Below are 14,921 nucleotides of genomic sequence, written 5' to 3'. Positions count from 1 at the left end.
TGTGTGTGTGTTTGGCAGTGGGAAGCCGAGCACCAAGCCAATACACCATAGACTTGGCTTGTCTCTTCATGTTTTTCTGTCAAAAGCTAATATGTCGCCTACTAAAATTTGCCTAATTTTTGGCTCTTGGTTTATGTTTTGTGGTCTCATTTGCTGTTTAGTTTTTGTGGTCTCATTTGCTGTTTCACTTTTATTTTTGTTGTGTCATTTTTTTGTTGATGGGGGGGGGTTACAGGTACATTACCCATTTTACTTTATACGTTTATAAAACATGTACCCATAGGCTGCCACTCAAAAGAACAGTAATAAATACATAAAGGGTTTACAGTCTCTTCAGAAAGTATTCATACCCCTTCACTTATTCTATACATTTGGTTGTGTTGCAGCCTGAATTCAAAATGGATTAAATATATTTTTTCTCTCACCCATCAACACACAATACCCCATAATAACAATGTGAAAATATGTTTTTAGAAATGTTTGCAAATGTATTGAAAATGAAATAAAGAAATATCTAATTTACATAAGTATTCACACCCTTTGAGTCAATACATGTTAGAATCACCTTTGGCAGCGGTTACAGCTGTGAGTTTTTCTGGGTAAGGGAGTGAGCGTTATTTATAATAAGTGTTATGTGGAGAAAATTGGACCTCTCTGAAATGAAAATGGATGGCCCTCCCTTCAGCAAAATATATTTGACCTAAACCCCCCCTGAACGCTTAGGGAAAAAAACAAGTGACCCTCTCCTATGCCCAAAATAACAATTAAAACATAAAGTGGATAGCAGAGAACATGTCTACCATTTAAGCTAATTTCTTTAACAGACCAGAGCATTATATATGCAGTTTTAGAAATTGTTCTTTGTGCTGTAAGCATTATTTGGCAGCGCAGGAAATTTGATAGTGCAGAGGGCTGTGGGCCAGAAGGTTGTGGGTTTGCAGACCACCGTGGAGAAGAGTAGGGGTGGAAAGATCTCCTTCATAGTAAAAGCATTGCATGAATCTATCATCGTATTTGCAGTCAGACAAATACATTTCCTTTTATAAACGTTTCATGCGATTCTATGCCATTTTACATTTTAGCAGAATCTTTTACCGAAATTACAGGCTAAGAATGGACAGAGAGATAAGCCTCTTATCATATTTCTACAATGCCAAATCAGTATGTCTTGTTTACAACAAAACTGTCCCTATTTGCAAAAAATGTAATCTGAGACGTCGTTAGGAATCTGATTATGGTACTTTCAAAAGTTAGGCCTACCTTTCCACCCCAGACAGAATAGGACCTACCTTTCCACCCCAGACAGAGTAGGACCTACCTTTCCACCCCAGACAGAGTAGGCCTACCTTTCCACCCCAGACAGAGTAGGCCTACCTTTCCACCCCAGACAGAGTAGGCCGCTTCAAGTTTCAGCACCACAATATAAGTTACCTGAATCTGGCATATTGTGTGGTCAATAACTCTGATAAATACACCATGAGCAAGAAACATATTGTTTTTAATCAAATAAATTAAAGTAGAAGAAAGCTATCAAAGTTCTCCTTCTCAAACTGAACAGAACATAGGCTAGACCGTGCACAAGATGGTGAATATTTTGGACTAGGCTTCATCGATAATGCCAAGAGAGTGTGAGCTATTTGAAGAATCTCAAATATAAATATATTTTGATTTGTTTAACACTTTTTTGGTTACTACATGATCCATATCAAATCAAAATGTTATTTGTCACATGCGCAGAATACAACAGGTGTAGTAGACCTTAGTGAAATGCTTTACAAGCCCTTAACCAACAATGCAGGTTTGACATGTGTTATCTCATAGTTTTGATGTCTTCACTATTATTATACAATGTAGAAAATAGTAAAAATAAATAAAAACCCTGGAATGAGTAGATGTGTCCAAACTTTTGACTGGTAATGTATATGGGGCAATTTAGCAATTAGGATTTGTTATCTGTAATGGTTATTGTAAATGAAGCATTGTTGCACACTGTTGGCATATATAGATCAATACATACATTTTTTTGTGACTCCTCAAACAGTCAGACAAATTGAAATGCCCCATCCCTACTTCCTAAGCTGTCTGGTGAAAAGCCTGACTCAAACCTAGAACCAAGCTATGAGGTTACAGATCCTGCACTCACCACGAAGATGCCCCCAGCTCCAGCTCTGGCAGCAGACCGGTGAACGCTCCTGACCTGCCTAGCCTGGGAACATGGGAAGAAGAGGAGACACATATCACAACTGATAATGTACGCTAGAAGGTTTGATTCTGTGGAATACCAACCAACACACATAGTAGGTTTTACATGAAAACATTTGATTAAAAGACTTCAATACTAATCTCGGTTACCCAGAAGTAAACATCTCGCAAAAGTTCGTCACTTCCTGTTAGAATCTGTCCACGAGAAATGACTTCAACACTATCAGGAAGGTTTGGCTGAACGAGGGATGCAACAGTGACACTTCTGATCAGTGTGATTCAAAACGAATAAGAAGTTGCAAGGTAGCTAGCTAGCCAAGGAGCAGTGTATAGTTTGTAGTGTTTGTGAACTAGCCATTCAGCTAACGGTGCAAGGCTCTACGGTAACTAACTTAACCAGTCAGAAAACATAGCCAGCTATAGTAGCAAGTTAACTTGCAATGACAATATATATTTTCACAAGCATTCAAACAATACTATTGTTCACATTAATATTTAACTAAATAATTACTCTCGTGAGTAACTATCGGTTAGCTACCTAACGTAGAAGCTAGCTAGGCCGCTTGCCCTTGTCAAGTGTCATGCAACAGATCTCTTCGTCAAACGTAGCTAACGGTTCTTGATTTCTATAATTAGCCGAACACGAGTACTTTGTTATACGCATACCGTTAGGGAAACAGCAGATCGAATTGCAGAAGACGTAAACATCTTCAAAGCGTAGCTGGTTTTGCCCCCTTGATACAACACTTATGTGACCACAGCAATGGCCGACATCAACACAGCTCGATTGAGAGGGTCTGGTTTACGCTACGTCAAAAACTAATCTACCACAGATCGAAATGATTGGCAATGTGAAGCAAATTATTTTCTGTCTAAACTTCTCTCCATAACGACATTACATAATATATACCGATTGAATAATCTTAAATTATGTATTTGCATGAACTTCTGCATAAGATTTTTTTGTTACAATACAAAACATACAAATGACAATTACATCACACCTGCCAAGATCCACATGCTCACACCCCCATCTCCAGCGCTCATATCGTTCTCTGCCACATAATTCTTCTTCGATGAAGTTTAACGGTGGTCGGCATCCAATAAATGTTGCATTACCGCCACCTACTAGACTGGAGTACAACTCCCGTATACTTTGCTTGAAACTGTCACAAGACTCATTTTTATCCTGACCCTTGGTGCAAGCCTCGGGCTCCGATAACTTCAACACACCTACCACCTCCAATACTTCGACCTCATTCACGTCCATTTCTCCTCCTGTCTTCAGCTCACTCTGTTTACACTTTCTACCATTCTTCTTTAACAAACCATCTCACTTTTTTCCCGGGCCATTTTTAACAGACTCAAGCTCACCATCCTTCCTCTCTCTCTTAGACCTCCTCTGCCTCTCTTTTTCCCTCCATTCCTCCTCTGTATTCAAAGTATACGTCTCCTTATGATAATACTGCCCTTCTCCTGACATATATCTTGTTCTTGCCCTCTCAAGGGACGCCATTTAACCGGCTGTTACAATCTCCGTACAATCAACATGAACCCCTCGGGATGTCCCTCCGCCACATGGCCTCAAACTGCACCATTTCGTTTCTCTCCGTCTCTCCGGAGGATTGGTTGATTTACAGTTGTTTTTGTATAATCTTTTTCAAGATGATTGACAAGAAAAGTATCGTCCAACCCATCAGGTATTTCACTGCACCCTCATATGTCATGTCGAGAAATGCAGACAGATGGATTAAAAGTACATTTACGTTGTAATACTTCTGACAGCCAACTTTTGGACTTTATAACATTCCCAGGAGGCATGGATTATTGAGTCATTGTTAGTTTTACACTTAAGACATGACTCTGACATTGTGCTGTAGAATTTGTGAACTTTGTCACTTGTATAATGAATTCTATACATTAGTTTATACTGAATTAAGCGTAGATTTTCATTAACTGTAATTTCGTGAGTTATGTTCCAACACTCCCTCCATCTTGTGCCAATATCTTGGTTCCAATAGTTTATATCAAATCAGATTGTATTAGTTACATGCGCCGAGTACAATAGGTACTTACAGTGAAATGCTGATTTACGAGCCCCGGACCATCAGTGCAGTTAAGAGATAAAAGTAGCAAGTAATTAAAGAGCAGCAGTAAAAAATAACAATATATACAGAGGGGTGCTGGTACAGAGTCAATGTGCAGGGGCACCGGTTAGTTGAGGTAATATGTACATGTAGGTAGAGTTATTAAAGTGACTATGCATAGATGACAACAGAAAGTGGCAGTGGTGTAGAGTGCAATGCAAATAGTCGCCATTTGACTAGATGTTCAGGAGTCTTATGGCTTGGGGGTAGAAGCTGTTTAGAAGCCTCTTGGACCTAGACTTGGCGCTCCGGTACCGCTTGCCGTGCGGTAGCAGAGAGAATAGTCCATGACTAGGGTGGCTGGAGTCTCTGACAATTTTTAGGGCCTTCCTCTGACACCGCCTGGTATAGAGGTCCTGGATGTACAGAAAGCTTGGCCCCAGTGATGTACTGGGCCGTACGTACTACCCTCTGTAGTGCCTTGCGGTCGGAGGCCGAGCAGTTGCCATAACAGGCTGTGATGCAACCAGTCAGGATGCCCCTTGTGGAATGTTGCGACCTGTCTAATGTTCGGAGAGTGCGATCACACAATGTCTTCCGGTACAGCTGGTGCTCTCATGCATGTTGTCAGTGTTATTTGCCTCGCCCGCGAGCATAGAAGTAGCTCTTAGCTCGTCTGGTAGACTTCGTGCTCACTGGGAAGCTCTGCGGCTGGGTTTTCCTTTGTAGTCTGTAAGGTTTGCAGCCTGCCACAATCCGACGAGCGTCAGAGCCGTGTAGTATCGACTTCGATCTTAGTCCTGTATTGAAGCTTTGCCTGTTTGATGGTTATTCGTCGGAGGGCACGCGGGATTTCATGTATAGAGCTTCCGGGTTAGAGTCCCGCTCCTTGAAAGCGGGCAGCTCTAGCTTTTAGCTCAGTGCAGATGCTTCGGTTGGGGTATATACGGTACGGTCACTTGGGGACGACGGTCATCGATGCACTTATTGAGAAGCCAATGACAGATGTGTGGTACTTCAGAACATAATTTCAAGTCTGTGCTATCCGCTAAAACAGTCCTGTAGCCTAAGCGTGTGTGCGTGTGGTGTGTGTGTGGTGTGGTTCGTGTGTGTGTGTGTGTGGTGTGTGTGTGTGTGTGCGTGTGTGTGTGTGGTGTGTGTGTGTGTGTGTGTGTGTTGAAATGTCAGTGTATTATGTGTGAGTGTGATGTCAGAGTCCACGTTCAGTGCAGAGAGTCAGTGCAAAACAAATTTATACCATAAATACAGAATCTTGTACGAATACTTACATTTATTCCATATTGTATAGTGTTCTATATTGTATAGTGTTCTATAGTGTTATAGTGTTATATATGTTATAGTGTTCATATGTTATACAGTGTTCTATATTGTTATAGTGTTCTATATTGTATAGTGTTCTACTATTGTTATAGTGTTCCTATAGTGTTATAGTGTTCTATACCTTGTTATAAGTGTCTATATGTTATAGTGTTCTATAGTGTTCTAGTGTTCTATACTGTTCTTAGTGTTCTATACTGTTATAGTGTTCTATACTGTTATCAGTGTTTCTATATTGTATAGTGTTCTATACTTGTTATAGGTTCTATAAGAGAGAGAGAGAGGGAGGTTGGTGACAGGGAGAGAGAGAGAGAGAGAGAGAGAGAGAGAAGAGAGAGAGAGAGAAGAGAGAGAGATTTCCGCTGGTTCCGTGCCAGTTCCAGTGGTTCAGTGCAGTTCCCGTGTTCCGTTGGTTCCCGTGGTTTCCGTGCAGTACCTGTGTTACGTGCAGTTCACTTGGTTCCGTGCCCGTTAAAGTGGTTCGTGGCGTTCTTCCCCGTGGTTTTTCGTGCCAGTTTCCAGTGGTTACGTGCAGTTCACTGTGGTTAAGTGCAGTTCACTGTGGTTACGTGCAGTTCCCTGTGGTTGTCGTCCCGTGGTTTACAGTGGTTCAGCTGTGGTTCGTGAGTTCACTGTGGTTCGTGCAGTTCACCAGTGGTTACGTGCAGTTCACTGTGGTTAACGTGCGTGTTCACCAGTGGTTAACGTGCAGTTCCATCGTGGTTACGTGCAGTTCACTGTGGTTAAGTGCATTCACTGTGGTTACGTTCAGTTTCTTCACCAGTGGTTAGTGCCAGTTCCACCGTGCAGTTCACAGTGGTTAAGTGCAGTTAACTGTGGTTGTGCGTTCACAAGTGGTTAACGTGCAGTTCACGTGGTTTACAGTGCAAGTTCACAGTGGTTACGTGCAAGTTCACAGTGGTTAAGTGGAGTTCAAAGTGGTTACGAGTGAGTTCACGTGTGGTTTACGTGCAGTTCTCTGTGGTTCGTGCAGTTCACTGGTGGTTAACGTGCAGTCTGTGTTTACGTGCAGTTAACTGTGTTACGTGCAGTTCACAGTGGTGTTACGTGCGTTTCACGTGGTTACGTGCAGCTTTACTGTGGTTACAGTTCAAGTTCACTGTGGTTACGTGCAGTTCAGAGTGCAGTTTCACAGTGGTTTACGTGGCAGTTCACTGTGGTTACGTGCAGTTCACAGTGGTTCACCGTGCAGTTTCACAGTGTTACGTGCAGTTCACATGTGGTTACTAGTTGCAGTTCACTGTGGTTACGTGCAGTTCACATGTGGTTACGTGCAGTTCACATGTTGGTTACGTTGCAGTTCAAAGTGCAGTTCACAGTGGTTACGTGAGTTTCACTGTGGGTTACAGTGCAGTTCACAGTGGTTACGTGCAGTTCACTGTGGTTAGTGCAGTTCACTGTGGTTACGTGCAGTTCACTGTGGTTAAGTTGCAGTTTCACGTAGGTTACGTGCTTACAGTGGTTACGTGCGTTCACTGTGGTTACGTGCAGTTCACTGTGGTTACGTGCAGTTCACTGTGGTTCACGTGTTACGTGCAGTTCACTGTGGTTACGTGCAGTTCACAGTGGTTACGTGCAGTTCACTGTGGTTACGTGCGTTAACTGTGGTTACTGCAGTTCACTGTGGTTGTGCAGTTCACTGTGGTTACGTGCGTTACTGTGCAGTTCACAGTGGTTAAGTGTGCACGTTCACTGTGGTTAAGTGCAGTTCACTGTGGTTACGTGCAGTTCATGTGGTTAGTGCAGTTCACTTGTGGTTACGTGAGTTTCACTGTGCAGTTCACTGTGGTTACGTGCAGTTCACTGTGGTTACTTGCAGTTCACTGTGGTTAAGTGCAGTTCAATGTGGTTACGTGCAGTTCACTTGTGGTTACGTGCAGTTCACTGTGGTTACTGTGGTTACGAGTTTCACTGTGGTTACGTGCAGTTCACTGTGGTTTACGTGCAGTTCACTGTGGTTACGTGCAGTTCACTGTGGTTACGTGCAGTTCACTGTGGTTAAGTCAGTTCATAGTGGTTGTGAGTTCAAGTGGTTACGTGATTCACTGTGGTTACGTGCAGTTCACAGTGGTTACGTGCAGTTCACAGTGGTTACGTGCAGTTACTGTGGATTAACTAGTGCAGTTCACAGTGCAGTTCATGTGGTTAGTGCTCACTGTGGTTACGTGCAGTTCACTGTGGTTACGTGCAGTTCACAGTGGTTACGTGCAGTTCACTGTGGTTAAGTGCAGTACTGTGGTTAGTGCAGTTACTGTGGTACGTGCAGTTCACTGGTTACGTGCAGTTTGTGGTTACTGTGGTTACGTGGCAGTCACTGTGGTTACGTGCAGTTCCTGTGGTTACGTGCAGTTCACTGTGCTTAGTGCAGTTCACTGTGGTTACTTGCAGTTCTGTGGTTACGTGCAGTTCACTGTGGTTAAGTGCAGTTCACTGTGGTTACTTGCAGTTCACTGTGGTTAAGTGCAGTTCACTGTGGTTACGTGCAGTTCACTGTGGTTACGTGCAGTCAGTGGTTACAGTGCAGTTCACAGTGGTTAAGTGCAGTTCACAGTGGTTAGTACGTTCACAGTGGTTAAGTGCAGTTCACTGTGGTTACGTGCAGTTCACTGTGGTTACGTTCATTCACTGTGGGTTAAGTGCAGTTCACAGTGGTTACGTGCAGTTACAGTGGTTTACGTGCAGTTCACTGATGGTTACGTGCAGTTCTGTGGTTAGTGCAGTTCACTGTGGTTAAGTGGAGTTCACAGTGGTTACGTGCAGTTACAGTGGTTAAGTGCAGTTCACTGTGGTTACCGTGCAGTTCACTAGTGGTTAAGTGGCAGTTCATGTGGGTTACGTGCAGTTCACTGTGGTTACGTGCAGTTCACTGTGGTTAGTTTGCAGTTTACTGTGGTTACGATGCGTTCTGTGGTTAAGTTCAGTTTTATTGTGGTTAAGTGCGTCTAAGTGGTCGGGTTACAGTGGTTACGTGCAGTTCATGTGGTTAGTGCAGTTCACAGTGGTTACGTGAATTTTTAATTTTTCAATGAGTATAATTGTTGCTTTTTTAAATGTATTTAATCAGGTAAGTCATATGAAAGACATTGGTCTTTACAATAACGACTGACCAAGATAGAGAATAGATGCAAGCCATAACTGTTATTTTTGTCATAGCCTAGAATGAGTTAATGTCATGTCTTACCAGGTAAATCGCCATGTTTTACAGTAGAATGCCATGTCTTACCAGTAGTATGCCAATGTCTTACCAGTAGAATGCCATGTCTTACCAGTAGAATGCCATGTCTTACAGTAGAATGCATGTATTCCAGTAGAAGCATGCCCTTACTAGTAGAATGCCATGTTCTTACCAGTAGAAATGCCATGTCTTAACCAGTAGATGCCAGCTACCAGTAATGCATCGTTCACGCGGTGGCTTGTCCTTCACGTTCCTGTCAGGACGTTGTTACAACATGTTTGGTTTTGGCTCCTCATTCATTTGACATAGATGTCCCTTTGGTCACATCGAAGTTATAGACTCCCGCGCACGTGACCCGTAGGAGGTCTTCTTCCAATAGAAAATTCACTAGCGACTCTTTCAGAATACTGCAGAAGAAATCAGATTTAGGGATGTTTAAGGGACAACATCACACCAACACACACACACACACACACACACCACATCCAGCCACCACACAACACACCTACGGACTCATCATGGTGTATATCAGCTACTAGTCGCTATCTCCCGTATTATCGATGAGATGTTAGTTTTGATGTGTTTGGGGGGTTGTTTATATATTGCACATATTACATTACTCGATATCAACAAACACACGACATATTAGAGTGTGAATGTGTGGGTTGGGTTGGGGCTAGCTACGTTTGTGTCACTACACACACACAACACACAGCACACACCACACACATCACACAACACACACACACACAACACACACCACACACACACACACAACACACACACAAGCTATTGCAGAGGAGTCATGGCATAGGACACACAAAGATTCAGTTATTCTGCGAGCAACAGCCGGCTAACAGCCTCCTTATAACCTACCGTCCGGCTCCTCAATACTTTTTGTAAAGTTCCAGATAACAGTTGAAGTCAGGCACATGAGCATCTTCGCAGACCCTCCGGAGGATGGGTACATTTGTCCTCCTGCGTGTTGAGACCATGGGACGCACCATCGTTGATAGACAGTACAGAAGGGACTGTGAGTATATCTATTTGACTGGCGTTGAGAGTTGCGAGAGGCGAGAGAGAGATCCCAGCAGTCGCTGCTTATCTGATTCTGCCTATCCTCCAAGGCTAGGGGGAGGGTGAGACGAACATGAAACAGTAGGGCTTCAGCCTTGGACAAGTACACTGGCTGTGCTCTGGCCACCCCTAAACCAGGTTTATGTGTTGAATCCAATAGCTATACTAGCAAAGGAGCCAATCAAAATGCTTTACTAAATCGGCATCCATCGTCTTTTCATTGGCTCATACGGGTCCTGGTTCGTTTATCGGATTATTTTCCAAGCGTTGCGTAAGAGGAGGAAAACATTGGTTAGGTAGGGGAATGCTGGGCTGGGTGATCGACAGGCAGATCAGACAGAAGCAAGAAGGCCGACAGAGAAACAGAACGCGTACACAGAGAGGGCAATTTATTCTGTTTCCTGGAAAAAGGAAACAAACTCTCTCTCGCTTCCTGTCCTCCTCCCCTGTCACTCAATAAGATAAATATCCTCCCTCTACTCTGTCCACTCCTCCCCCTTCACTCCTGTCCACCTCCCTCCCTTCTCTCTTTTTTTCAACCAAGTCCTCTACTCACTCCTGCTGTCCACAACCTCTTTCTCTCCTAACCACTCACATCACTCACTCATACCACTACATCATTATCTCTCTCTCTCTCTCTCTTGCTCTCTCTCTCTCTCTCTGTTCTCTTCTCTCTCTTCTCTCTCTCTTCTCTCTTCTCTCTTTCTTCTCTCTCTCTCTCTTCTCTTCTTCTTCTCTCTCTCTCTCTCTCTCTTCTCTCCCTCTCCTCTCCTCTCCCTCTCATAATTATCATCATTATCTTCTCTCTCTCTCTTCTCTTCTCTGTTCCACAACCTCCCGCTCTCTCTCGTGTACTTTAACATTACTAGAACACTATTAAATAATAAACCTATAACAATATAGAAACCCATCCTAACATAAACATATAGAACACTATACAATATAGAAATAGAACAAGATAGACACTAGAACACTATAGAACACTATACACATATAGAACACTATAACATATAGAACACTATAAAACATATAGAACATATAACAATTAGAACACTATACAATATAGAACACTATACAATATAGAACACTAATAACACTATAGAACACTATAACTATAAAGAATATAACACTATAGAACACTATACAATATAGAACACTATACATATATGGAATAAATGTAACGTATTCTACAAGATTTTTATTTATTATAATTTGTTTTGCACTGACTCTCTGCACTAACTGGACTCTGACATCACACTCACACATAATACACTGACATTTCAACACCACACACACACACACACACACACACACACACACACACACACACACACACACACACACACACACACACCACACACACACACACCACACGCACACACGCTAGGCTACAGGACTGTTTTGCTAGCACAGACTGAAATATGTTCTGAGTACACCAATCTGTCATTGGCTTCATCAATAAGTGCATCGATGACGTCGTCCCCACAGTGACCGTACGTATATACCCCAACAGAAGCATCTGCACTGAGCTAAAAGCTAGACTGCCGCTTTCAAGGACGGGGACTCTAACCGGAAGCTTATAAGAAATCCGCTGTGCCCTCCGACGAACCATCAAACAGGCAAAGCTTCAATACAGGACTAAGATCGAGTCGTACTACACGGCTCTGACGCTCGTCGGATGTGGCAGGGCTGCAAACCATTACAGACTACAAAGGAAAACCCAGCCGAGAGCTCAGTGACACGAGTCTACCAGACGAGCTAAACTACTTCTATGTCGCGTCGAGGCAAATAACACTGAAAACATGCATGAGAGCACCAGCTGTACCGGAAGACTGTGTGATCGCACCTCTCCGAACCATTAGACAGGTCAACATTCACAAGGCATCCTGACTGGTTGCATCACAGCCTGTTTATGGCAACTGCTCGGCTCCGACCGCAAGGCACTACAGAGGGTAGTACGTACGCCCAGTACATCACTGGGCAAGCTTTTTGTACATCCAGGACCTCTATACCAGGCGGTGTCAGAGGAAGGCCTAAAAATTGTCAGAGACTCCAGCCACCTAGTCATGGACTATTCTCTCTGCTACCGCACGGCAAGCGGTACCGGAGCGCAAGTCTAGGTCCAAGAGGCTTCTAAACAGCTTCTACCCCAAGCATAAGACTCCTGAACATCTAGTCAAATGGCGACTATTTGCATTGCACTCTACACCACTGCCACTTTCTGTTGTCATCTATGCATAGTCACTTAATAACTCTACCTACATGTACATATTACCTCAACTAACCGGTGCCCCTGCACATTGACTCTGTACCAGCACCCTCTGTATATATTGTTTATTTTTACTGCTGCTCTTTAATTACTTGCTACTTTTATCTCTTAACTGCACTGATGGTCCGGGGCTCGTAAAATCAGCATTTCACTGTAAGTACCTATTGTACTCGGCGCATGTAACTAATACAATCTGATTTGATATAAACTATTGGAACCAAGATATTGGCACAAGATGGAGGGAGTGTTGGAACATAACTCACGAAATTACAGTTAATGAAAATCTACGCTTAATTCAGTATAAACTAATGTATAGAATTCTTACATAGTGACAAAGTTCACAAATTCTACGCACAATGTCAGAGTCATGTCTTAAGTGTAAACTAACAATGACTCAATAATCCATGCCTCTGGGAATGTTATAAGTCCAAAAGTTGGCTGTCAGAAGTATTACAACGTAAATGTACTTTTAATCCATCTGTCTGCATTTCTCGACATGACATATGAGGGTGCAGTGAAATACCTGATGGGTTGGACGATACTTTTCTTGTCAATCATCTTGAAAAAGATTATACAAAAACAACTGTAAATCAACCAATCCTCCGGAGAGACGGAGAGAAACGAATGGGCAGTTTGAGCCATGTGGCGGAGGACATCCCGAGGGGTTCATGTTGATTGTACGGAGATTGTAACAGCCGGTTAAATGGCGTCCTTGAGAGGCAAGAACAAGATATATGTCAGAGAAGGGCAGTATTATCATAAGGAGACGTATACTTTGAATACAGAGGAGGAATGGAGGGAAAAAGAGAGGCAGAGGAGGTCTAAGAGAGAGAGGAGGATGGTGAGCTTGAGTCTGTTAAAAATGGCGGGAAAAAGGGAGATGTTTGTTAAAGAAGATGGTAAAGTGTAACAGAGTGAGCTGAAGACAGAAGGAAGAAATGGACGTGAATGAGGTCGAAGTATTGGAGGTGGTAGGTGTGTTGAAGTTATCGGAGCCCGAGGCTTGCACCAGGGTCAGGATAAAAATGAGTCTTGTGAGAGTTTCAAGCAAAGTATAAGGGAGTTGTACTCCAGTCTAGTAGGTGCGGTAATGCAACATTTTTGGATGCCGACCAGTTAAACTTCATCGAAGAAGAATTATGTGGAAGAGAACGATATGAGCGCTGGAGATGGGGGTGTGAGCATGTGGATCTTGGCAGGTGTGATGTAATTGTCATTTGTATGTTTTGTATTGTAACAAAAAATCTTATGCAGAAGTTCATGCAAATACATAATTTAAGATTATTCAATCGGTATATATTATGTAATGTCGTTATGGAGAGAAGTTTAGACAGAAAATATTTGCTTCACATTTTGCAATCATTTCGATCTGTGGTAATTAGTTTTTGACGTAGCGTAAACCAGACCTCTCAATCGAGCTGTGTTGATGTCGGCCATTTGCTGTGGTCACATAAGTGTTGTATCAAGGGGGCAAAAACCAGCTACGCTTTGAAGATGTTTACGTCTTCTGCAATTCGACTGCTGTTTCCCTAACGGTATCCGTTATAAACAAAAGTACTCTGTTCGGCTAATTATAAATCAAGAACCGTTAGCTACGTTTGACGAAGAGATCTGTTGCATGACAACTTGGGAAAAACCAAAGGGCAAGCGCTAGCTAGCTTCTACGTAGGTAGTAACGCATAGTACTCACGAGAGTAACTTATTAGTTAAATATTAATGTGAACAATAGTATTGTTTGGAATGCTGGTGAAAATATATATTGTCATTGCAAGTTAACTTGCTACTAGAGCTGCGTATGTTTACTGACTTGGTTAAGTAGTACCGTAGGCCTTGCACCGTTTACTGAATGGCTAGTTCACAAACACTACAAAACTGATTACTGCTCCTTGGCTAGCTAGCTACCTTGCAATTCTTATTCGTTTTTGAACACACTGATGCAGAAAGTGTCACTGTTGCATCCTCGTTCAGCCAAGACCTTCCTGATAGTGTAAGTCATTTCTCCTGGAAGATTCTAACAGGAAGTGACAGAACTTTTCTTGCGAATGTTATACTTCTGGGTAACCGAGATTGTATTGAGAGTCTTTAATCAAATTGTTTCATGTAAAACTACTATGTGTGTTGGTTGTATTCCACAGATCAAAACTTCTAGCGTAACATATTATCAGTTTGATATGTGTCTCCATCTTCTTCCATGTTCCCAGGCTAGGCAGTCAGGAGCGTGCACCGTCTGCACGCAGGGCTGTGAGCTGGGCATCTTCCGTGGTGGAGTGCAAGGATCTGTAACCTCATAGCTTGGTTCTAGTTTGAGTAGCTTTTTACCAGACAGCTTAGGAATAGGATGGGGCATTTCAATTTGTCTGACTGTTTGAGAGGCACAAAAAAATGTATGTATATCTATATATGCTCAACAAGTTGCACAATGCTCATTTACAATACCATTACAGATAACAAAAATCCTAATTGCTAAAGTTGCCCATTATCTTACAGTTCAAAAAGTGGACACCATTCTACTCATTCACGGTTTTTATTTATTTTTATTATTCTACATTGTTAATAATAGTAAACATCAAAACTATGAAGTAACACATGTAAACCTGCATTGTTGTTAAGGGTTTGTAAAGCATTCACTAGGTCTACTACCACCTGTTGTCATTCTGCGAATGTGACAAAACATTTTGATTGATATGGATCATGTAGTAACCAAAAAGTGTTAAACAAATTCAAAATATATTTATATTTGAGATTCTTCAAA

The 14,921-nt window shown here is 42.4% G+C and overlaps 1 protein-coding gene across 1 annotated transcript in view; it reads right to left on the bottom strand.

Annotated features, from left to right (window-relative positions):
• LOC112076291 (NADH dehydrogenase [ubiquinone] flavoprotein 2, mitochondrial) overlaps nt 1-3,009 on the bottom strand; it is a 22,889-nt gene extending 19,880 nt beyond the window's left edge. The window contains exons 1-2 of the mRNA XM_024143131.2: nt 2,869-3,009; nt 2,144-2,206 (exon numbers count right to left, since the gene is read on the bottom strand). Coding sequence (XP_023998899.2) covers nt 2,144-2,206; nt 2,869-2,910 — 105 coding nt within the window. The 5' untranslated portion in view covers nt 2,911-3,009. The remainder of the gene's footprint in view (nt 1-2,143; nt 2,207-2,868) is intronic.
• Between the last annotated feature and the right edge of the window lie 11,912 nt (nt 3,010-14,921).

The sequence above is a fragment of the Salvelinus sp. IW2-2015 genome, unplaced genomic scaffold (genome assembly GCF_002910315.2).
Source record: "Salvelinus sp. IW2-2015 unplaced genomic scaffold, ASM291031v2 Un_scaffold3663, whole genome shotgun sequence".
NCBI classification, from domain to species: domain Eukaryota; kingdom Metazoa; phylum Chordata; class Actinopteri; order Salmoniformes; family Salmonidae; genus Salvelinus; species Salvelinus sp. IW2-2015.
Note: the sequence above shows the minus strand (reverse complement) of the source record. Positions and strands in the feature narration are given on the sequence as shown.